Source organism: Nelumbo nucifera, chromosome 7 (genome assembly GCF_055504915.1).
Source record: "Nelumbo nucifera cultivar China Antique chromosome 7, China Antique-T2T, whole genome shotgun sequence".
Lineage (NCBI taxonomy): Eukaryota > Viridiplantae > Streptophyta > Magnoliopsida > Proteales > Nelumbonaceae > Nelumbo > Nelumbo nucifera.
The window spans coordinates 26,511,355-26,520,435 of NC_142655.1; the positions used below are offsets into that span (position 1 = coordinate 26,511,355).

The 9,081-nt window shown below is 36.1% G+C and overlaps 1 protein-coding gene across 2 annotated transcripts; it reads right to left on the bottom strand.

The window, feature by feature from the left end:
• Positions 1 to 1,230: 1,230 nt before the first annotated feature.
• LOC104593422 (V-type proton ATPase subunit E) lies at positions 1,231 to 8,696 on the bottom strand. Of its 2 annotated transcripts, XR_016078680.1 has the most exons (7): positions 8,477 to 8,696; positions 8,065 to 8,165; positions 6,692 to 6,848; positions 5,516 to 5,712; positions 4,366 to 4,465; positions 3,592 to 3,710; positions 1,231 to 1,548 (listed from the first exon to the last, which is right to left on the bottom strand). XR_016078680.1 is itself a non-coding variant. In XM_010253249.3 (6 exons), the coding sequence occupies exons 1-6, from the start codon at positions 8,576 to 8,578 to the stop codon at positions 1,513 to 1,515; spliced, it is 693 nt and encodes a 230-aa protein (XP_010251551.1). In that variant the 5' UTR covers positions 8,579 to 8,695; the 3' UTR covers positions 1,231 to 1,512. The 2 variants fall into 2 exon arrangements, 1 of the variants encoding a protein (XP_010251551.1); XM_010253249.3 differs by lacking the exon at positions 3,592 to 3,710 and having other exon boundaries at positions 8,477 to 8,695.
• Positions 8,697 to 9,081: the final 385 nt, after the last annotated feature.

Below are 9,081 nucleotides of genomic sequence, written 5' to 3' on the forward strand. Positions count from 1 at the left end.
GAAATGATCAACCCTACAGTAGAACCAGGATAATGGATACCTGTTTCCACTGGGATCAGTTAACTTAAGTCAAACAGGCAAAAGTTTAAACCATCCAATGAAATCAGTGTCAACCAGGCAAAAGTTTAATACCAACTGTTTTGGAGTCGGGTACAAGAATCCTGTCCCTCCATTGTTCTCGGGGACAAGTTTAGCTGTTGTGAAAAAAACAGACTAGGGCTGTGTTGAAGCTTCATGCGCATGAACATTAGCTTGGATGTGGAGCAAAAGAGTAATTGTAATCAATAATTCTCTCAATTTGAAAAAACAAATAAAGAGATGAGTGGGGTAGCGTGTCATGTGCAGGAAACTTCAAAACAGCTCATACTGTTTTTTTCCAAACTGCCAAGCTTCTCATTGTGCTCTATTCTATTAAGAGCCATTGGAATAAAGCCAATGGGCTAGTTATTTTATGATTTTGTCAGTGATTTTGTTTGTTCTAACTCTCATCCTTTGTAGTCTTCAGGAATGAACAGTGGTGTTGATGACACAAACAGACACAAGCGAACTACCAAGATGTGCCAATCTTATCCAAGCCATCATCGTTCTTGGCTTCGGCATCCAAGTCCCCAGGAAATATCAAAATTAGCACTCCACACAAGCAGGTCCAGCATGATAACTTTCCAGCAACTTTAGCAGGACCAAGCTCTTAATTGAGAATTTGAGAAAGTAACAAAGAGAAGCATTTGTATAGACAACACAGAATTACTCATATTAAGATCTTCATCATGCATCAGGAAAGCCGATGGTTCTCTTCACTACCCTGTTAAAAGTAAAAGCATGCAAACATGGCCCATACAATGCCTACCAAATTTATAGCAACTGCAAATGACCATGCCAATTAACATTTGTGCTTCCATTCCCAATTAACATTTGTAGGCTTCAGAAAAAATAAATATTTGTTGTATTAATTGTGCAAGCATATGAAGTATGACATAAGGACTATTATCCAACATCAGTCCCAGCTATCTGATCAGACCTGGACCCAGGTTCTCACACTTGTCAGTCCAAGGCTTTACCATTACACCAAGCAATGGCCCCTGTATGATTGATTGTATCAAGTCTAATACTACTTTTCAAAAGTCATTCCCATTTTCTTATCTTTCTCAAAAAAATCCCATTTTCTTATCCAGATCACTTGCTGATTGGCATGCCGCCTACAGTATGCAGTAGGCACCTTGAAAATTATAGTGAGCACCAAAGCAAGTCAGCCAGCTTTTATTGATTAAAAAGTTTCCAGTGTAAGCTACAATTTATTTTAATATTAACTATATTGACAACTCGAGTATTTACGACATCTTGAACAATGTATTGAGCTACAATGCAATTAAGTCTTTTCAAATGAAATAAATTATTAAAACAAGAACTCCCAGGAATGAAAATTGAGAAGTTCATTTTTATTGTTGATGGAGAATCATTAAACAACCAATCTTGAATTAACAAGGAGTGACTATATGAAAGTAATCCAACTTATCAAGCAGCAGCCTGACCAAAAAGACACTTTCGGATCTGCAAAAAAACAATAGTTGTAGTTAGTTACGACTATATCTAGATATAAGAATAGAAAAAAATTCATTAGTTTACTTGCATCAACTACTGAACCAAAATGGCACCATAATAAATGTTATGTACATAGAAATGGTGGTCAACCTCCATTTGATTGGTAAAGTCATCTATACTCTAAATTATCAATACCACCTGATTAATGAAAAAGGCCATTACCCAAAGTTGGTCTCAGCTATGTGGATGAATTGTGAAGAGAGGACTGGATACAGACCTAACCTTTGGTATTTTCTGAACAAAGTGGTCACTCACAGATTTAGACCATGTTCTCACACTTGTTAGCCCGAGGTTGTACCACTACATCAAGCAATGGCCCCTAACACCTGATTAATAAACCTCTCTCCAAACCATCCTAGTGATGAACTTTTAAGTTCTATCATAACTTCACATTCTAACCTTTTAAGTTGTAATCAACAAATTGCAGTAGTAGTACATACAGGTATACTGTTTATAGAATTCATAAAACTAAAGTTAAAACCAAAATCCAACTTAGGAGATGGGGAAAATCTATACTAAAATCCAAAACCAAAATTCTTAGTCAAATCTATTTTTTTTATAATTGAAATGATTTTATAAAACAGCAATAGACAATAGTACAAAGTCCTCAAGGAAAGGTACGAGTTGCAACCTCTCCGGGCTAGTTAAGTACAGATTTCCAAATTAATAACAACTTACATAGAATCACAAAAAAAATCTTCCCTAGAAACCCCCTGTTTGGCTAAAGCATCAGCCAAAGAATTAGCAGACCTACTAACCCATTTTACTTCAACTCTCATATTACTGGTTAACCACTTTACTTTTTTTATGAGATCTTTGTAGCCCCAAATGGTGGTATCCAAGTTTCAGAGCCACCTGGTTACCACCTGAGAGTCCCCTTCAACTAGGAGATGCTCCACCCCAAGCTGGTTGGCGATCTGAATTCCTTGTACTGCAGCAAGGATTTCTGCCCTTGTGGAATCCCCCACTCCCACTGGTCCTGAGAATAGGGAAATTATGTTGCTGATCTTATTTCTCAGGATACCCCTATACCTGAAGGCCCGGGGTTGCCTTGGCTACTTCCATCAAAGTTCAACTTGATGACACCTTCCAAAGGCGGAATCCATTTTGACAGAATTCTATCCTTCTTTGTTGAAGTGTTATCTATTACTAGCCAATTTCTCCGCAAATCATCAAAGATATCCACAGTTTTCAGCCAATGGATTGCTCTTATTGGGATACAACTAACCCTCTTTCCTTCTCTAAGAAAATTCTTGCATTTCTTTCCTCCCAAAGAGTCCACAGAGTGGCTGCTTTGACACATTTCCACATGACCTTACCTCTTCTAGTGTGCCAAACAAAGACAGATGGGTTGAATAACAAGCTTAAATCAAAAGGCAAAGACCACCTACCTCCAAATAAATAAAGGTTCCACCTCCATATAGTTGTAGCAAAGGAACAGGAGATCAACAAATGGACACAGTCCTCATTCTCAGCCTTACACAAGGAACACCAATTTGGGGAAAGACAAAGCAAGGGTCTCTTTTTCTGTAAGTTTTCCAAAGTATTGATCTTCCAATAGAAGACTTCCCAACAGAATACAACAATTTTTTGGGGAATAGGTCGCACCCAGACTTCTTTGACAGGGAATCCTTGGGAAAAGGGGTTAGAACTGAGGGATTTTAGAAAAGAAGAGCAAGTAAAAGTACCTTTTGGAAGAGGAGTCCAAACCCTTTGATCAGAAGAAGTGGGGTCCAAGCAAACGGATTCTAGTAAATGAATTAGCTCGATAACACAATTTGACTCACCATCCCTTAATGTCCTATTTGAAGGTACAAGGAATGTCATTATATTGAGGGCTCCCATTACTTATTGATTTTAAAAATGGATCAAATTTATTAACAGTTGAGGAGATAGTGAAGAATTGTTATAATACACCTTCTAAGCTCTTTTGGAGGGAACATAAAATGGACAAAAGTTTAACTTTTAGGTGCATTGGCAGTAAAACCTCACCATGTCCCTTTGTAAATAAAGGAGTGCCATTAGCAACCTTCATGCCATTTTTATTCTAAATAGTTTCCTGGTGAAATCCCCACCAAATCAAGGATTTGGAATGAACCAGCAAGGAGGACCTAGCATAAAGCATGAAAACTTTTCAATCTCCCCTGTAGTTCAGATGAGAAACTTTGCTATCTAGTGAATGACAAAGACATGGAATAATAGGAGCAAGATTAACCTCATAGACTAAGACTATGTTTAGTTAAAATTCCGGTCCAAACTATTTGAAGAATGAATCCTCGGGTGAAAAGTGATTCTTTTTTGAAGATCTATTTTTTTAAGATCCAAAGAATCAATCCTTAGAACGAAGTTTGAGCACAAAAATAGATCAGTTCCAACAATTTTACACATCCATCCAAACATAATGGTTCTTAGAATCATAAAATTCATCAGAATTGATTTTTCTGAAATCATGCCAAATGCAGTCTAAATATCTTCGATCATTAACGAATTTGGATATGTTATTCAATGAGCTGTAATGGATCATCATGTTGGACCAGTTGACCCATGAAACAGGCTTCAAAGCACTTTGGGCTAATCCAATGTTAAAGACAAACCCTGATTGAACAGTTAAGGTTACTTGAGACTGGCAAAACAGTCAAGCATACATACATCTATAATTCATGATCACACAATTGGACACAAAGCATCCAGTTGAATAGTGACCTCAGTCCTGGCACAAAAACTTCCTCACAAAGTGCAAGCTCAATCAAGAGTGTAGGAAGATACCTCTGGCAGTTTTTTACGGAACACAACATCCAACCTTGCATCAAGGGTGTTTTCACAAACAATCTTCCCATCTCGAGAAGCCAACACCACACCTCCAGAGCTGAACAAGCAAAAGGTTATGTCAGTAGCAGAAACTAAGCTTCATATCAACTATGCTTTCACTAACAGACAATTTGTCAATGGTTTGCTAAGCCTAAGATTTCCCAAGAAAAGCAAAATGTAGAAGAGAATAAATCAATAAGAACTGATCAAAGAAGAGAAATCAGTAAGAATTTGATGAGGAATTATATAATGGATCTTCGCTTCAGGTCTGCCAATAGTGGACAGGTCCAGTTCAGTACCCATAGCTCAATGGTTCATTGATATGACACTTTGGAAGGGCATACTCAAAGATCTGCAGGATGCTTTGGCTCCATCTCAGAGTGCCATGTAATAGAAATAGGTTCACCACTGTAAATGGAACCATCCATTATAAAACATTTTTGTGTGCATCACACATTCATACCCTCAGAACTCTTTGATACCCTACTGGATCCATTCAGAGAAAAAAGAGTAAAGGGTCTCAACTGCCTAATTTGGAGCTAAAATCTGGATCAAGAAAAATGTTGACAAATTTACATTTATAATTTAGAAGCAGACATTTTATAACTGAGATATACTGAATTTGAAGGTGGCCCTCCAAGACAAGTTGTAAAATATGACTTAGTATTATGAAAAGGGTTCCAAGCTCTCATGACCTGAATCCTGGTTTGGTCCAATAACTTAACAATGGATATGACATTAAACAGAATGGGATGGTGAAACAAGAAACAGGATTCATTTTGCCAACCCCATATGGTTGGGAAAAGGCTTGGATTACAATGACGATAACAATGGTGATGATGGTAACAACTCTATCAAAATGCCATGTCAACATAGGATCAAATCATAACAAAACAAACTTGTAGTTAGAAATTTTCTTTGGGAACAAGTATATCATAGTGAAGTTTTCTTAAGATTAACAAATCTAGACTGGCATAGAAGTTCATATATATGCACACAAGTCTGTTCATACATGTCAAAAGAAATCCTAGAAGATTGACTGGACATACCAGCATATAAAGAAAAATATAATATAGCATAATAGGTTATTTGATTAAATGGAATTCACCAGAAAGGGCCATGAGCATTATGATGGCTAGGTGCAGGTGGCAGGTAAACATGATGATCAATTATTATCTCAGGTTGGTGAACTTTTGCTTTCTCTGCATACTCCGTCTTCGCTGATTGCAAAATAGATTCTACTAAATGTAGATCATCCTTCCGGCAGCGCAACAAAACAGCAGGTTCTTTCAGTCGGAGCAAACTCTGCAGGAGAAGCAAGTCATATTATTCCAATCGTGGAAGTTACCAAAATGATCAAATATGAGAATGAACAATTTATTCAGCAAACATAAAAGCATCATTTAGAAACTTAAAGACAATTGTGTGTAAATTCAACCAATCACAATGCAAATATCCAAAGTCTATGTGTTTGTAAAGTTTTTTATCCCTTCTAATCATTTTCAGAACATTTTATTTAACATAGCATCAGGAAGAGAAGGATGATCCACCACAACATTGTATAGAGGTTTTAACAAGAGAGTAATGCTTCAAAAGCTCATGAAGGTTTGAGCTAATCTATTTCTCATTGGAATAATGTAAGTTTCTTTTTAGAAGTTATTCTAATGGTAATTTCTTGTGAGAAGTTAACCTCCTTATGCATCTTATTTGTCCTATTTTTCATTTCCCCGTTTAAAAAATCTGAGCAAAAAAGAGTCTTTAAAACTTCATGAGTTTTCCAATTGGCACATATTCCTAAGAAGAACAACCAAAATATGTTTAGAAATTTCAAAAATAACCAAAACATCCAAATTTTAAGCTCTAAATTCCCTTTCCTAATACTCAAATGTTTTCAAATCAAATCTATGCACCTTATGAAACTTGATCTTTTTTTATCAGTAAAAAGATCTTTATTAATTAATATGAAAGAGTTGTACCATGTATAAATGTGCCAAGCACCAGAACAAATGGTCCTAAAATTTCTGCCCACCCTCTTATGTCCTGGTTGTGACATTCTGCATTATAAGCTCCCCATTTGAGTGGTTAAAACCCAGTGTAATTGACTCCTTACCCCTTGCCTTTGCAAAAACATTGGGTACACCATTAGCTGATCTCGGGTTGCAATTAAATGTTGTCTCCATATATAAAAAGCATAGCTATAGAAATAAGAAATTTCTCATGGTTCTCTACAACAATTAACCTCAATGAATATGACTCATAGCAAAATGACACATAGTTTACTCACCTGAACAATAAGATCTTTCAGAAGCGTTTTGTAGACATGGTGATCATGGCTCACTTGTAGGAGCTCCTTTGATGCTGCCTCCTTCATGGAGTTAACCAAGTCGTCCTGAGCCTGAAGAACTTTGATACGAGAAGCATTGAGCTGCATAGAGTACTCACTGTGTGCAAAAATTTCAAAGAGCTTCTATTCATACTTATGTGGAAAATAAGCTTAAGACTAAGTATGTAAAATGGATCACACAGGAAAAATTGTAAATTATGCTTATCAAAAGATAATAAAGTATTGATTCCCTTCTGCATAATTCAATACCACACCACAATGATTAATTGCATGCTATTTGCATCAGGAAATAAATTATTTATTTACTGTCTAACAAGTATGGTTGATCTTTGTCATTTCATATCAAACGGACATAACGAGTTTTGTTAATAGAGAATTAATTACATTTCAAGAAAACCTCAATATTAACTAGAAACACAAATGGGACAAATAAACAGAAGGGCTCAAAAGCCCACAAGGAAGTGGAGAGAACATAAGCAGTATGCCTGAAATACACTTTAGGATGGTAAGAAGATGTAGATGAATGTCAACACACAGCATACAAAACAAACAATCAAGTATGAACCAAGAATACCAGAAACAAAGATATAGTGGAAGGAATAAAATCAAAGGAGAGGTTTGTCCACATTCCATTTTTCAAAATGATCAAAATGTATGTGTTTGAAAAGAGAAAAGTACCCTATGCATTCACTCTTATCATTAAAAATAATGGTTTCTTTGTCCTTTTACTAAGGATGTGCTTGGCTTATCAAAAATGTTATGTGCTCAAATCAGAGATGGAGCCAGGATATTTTTTAAGAGGGACCAAAAGCTAATAAACATGGATTAGGGGGCCAAAATGTAAGTGGGAGTTAAATGGGGATTATGGGAATTTTTAAGACATGGGGGATCATGGCTCCCCTCCGCCACCCCCTGGATCAAACCAGTCCCCTAAAACAAAACTTGGAACAACAAAGCAAATTTAAGTTACCTCAGAAGATATTTTACAAAGAAACAGCTACCGTTCACATGTTACTGGTAATTATCTTAGTTAAAAGACCTATTCTAGTGGGGCTGATCCTAAGCAATTCATTCCCAGCATATATGTGATACAACGAGAATGACAACTTTAAATTAGATCACATCAAATTACTTGTGTTTTTTTTTTTTTCTGCCTGAAATGTCAAGTTGAAATATAATGGTTCACAAGTTTTGATTCCCTTCTGAAGTCCAACGCTCTAAAGTCCAAATATTCAGTTTAAGTTTTAGCTGTCAACAGAACAGACTAAAATTACAGTACAAATGAAGCAAGAAAGATAAGTTTGCATATTTACATTTTCTTCCGAACTTCGACTTGCTTCTCTTTTCGCTCGTATTCTTGTCTGATCTTCTTCTTTTCAGCTTCAACCAACTGCAGCTTCTCAATGTTGAATTCCTGAAAAAACAAACATGCATCGCCATGTTTATATTTGTTATGTATTTATTTCCAATTTGGAGATGTTATAATATGTATCCATTGTAAGATCGACAATAAAGGATCAAGAACCAGAAAAAAAAAAAAAAATTTAGTAACAAAATTAAAAACAAAACCAGTATTAAGAAGAAATTTCTAGATTAAGGTATTACCAAGAGAAAATAAAATAAATAGTCGGAATTCACAGAGATCGGATGAAATATCGAATTTAAAAAAGAAAAAAAAAAACAAAAAGAGAAGTAGAGACTAGAGAGAGATAGAGATTGGCACACCTCCTCTGCCGAGACAGAGATCTCGTTGGCTTTCTCCTCCGCCTCTTGGCGGATGAACCTCACCATCTGCTGGATCTGCTTCGAGACGTCTGCATCGTTCATTTTTTCTGTTCGGAGAGATTGATGGATCGGAGATCAAACGTTCTTCGGCGATAAAGACTTCCTCCGACGGAGAGAGTAATCGAGAACGGGATGGGGATGGGATGTCAGACAGGAGAGAGGGAAGGCAAGAACTCCTTATAAAGTTATAATTGCGTGGGGTGGAGGAGGAAGTTTGATAATGGCTGAAGTAGCTGAACTGCTGACTGAATGACTTATTCACTTTGTCTTTTAGTGGATAAGATGAATAAATAATAATAGTGACTATAATAAAGCTGTTTTTTTTTTGTCCTCATAAAAAACCAAAAAAAATATTGAAAATTTAAACCAAGAAAATTAAACCAAAAAATACGATAAGTCAAGGCTCGAAGCTATTGGTTTGATATTTTTGAAAAATGAAAGGACCAATTTTGATATATATATATATATATATATATATATATATATATATATATATAAGATCACATCCCCTCCCCACAAGGGGCCTTCCCACAATGTCCTACAGC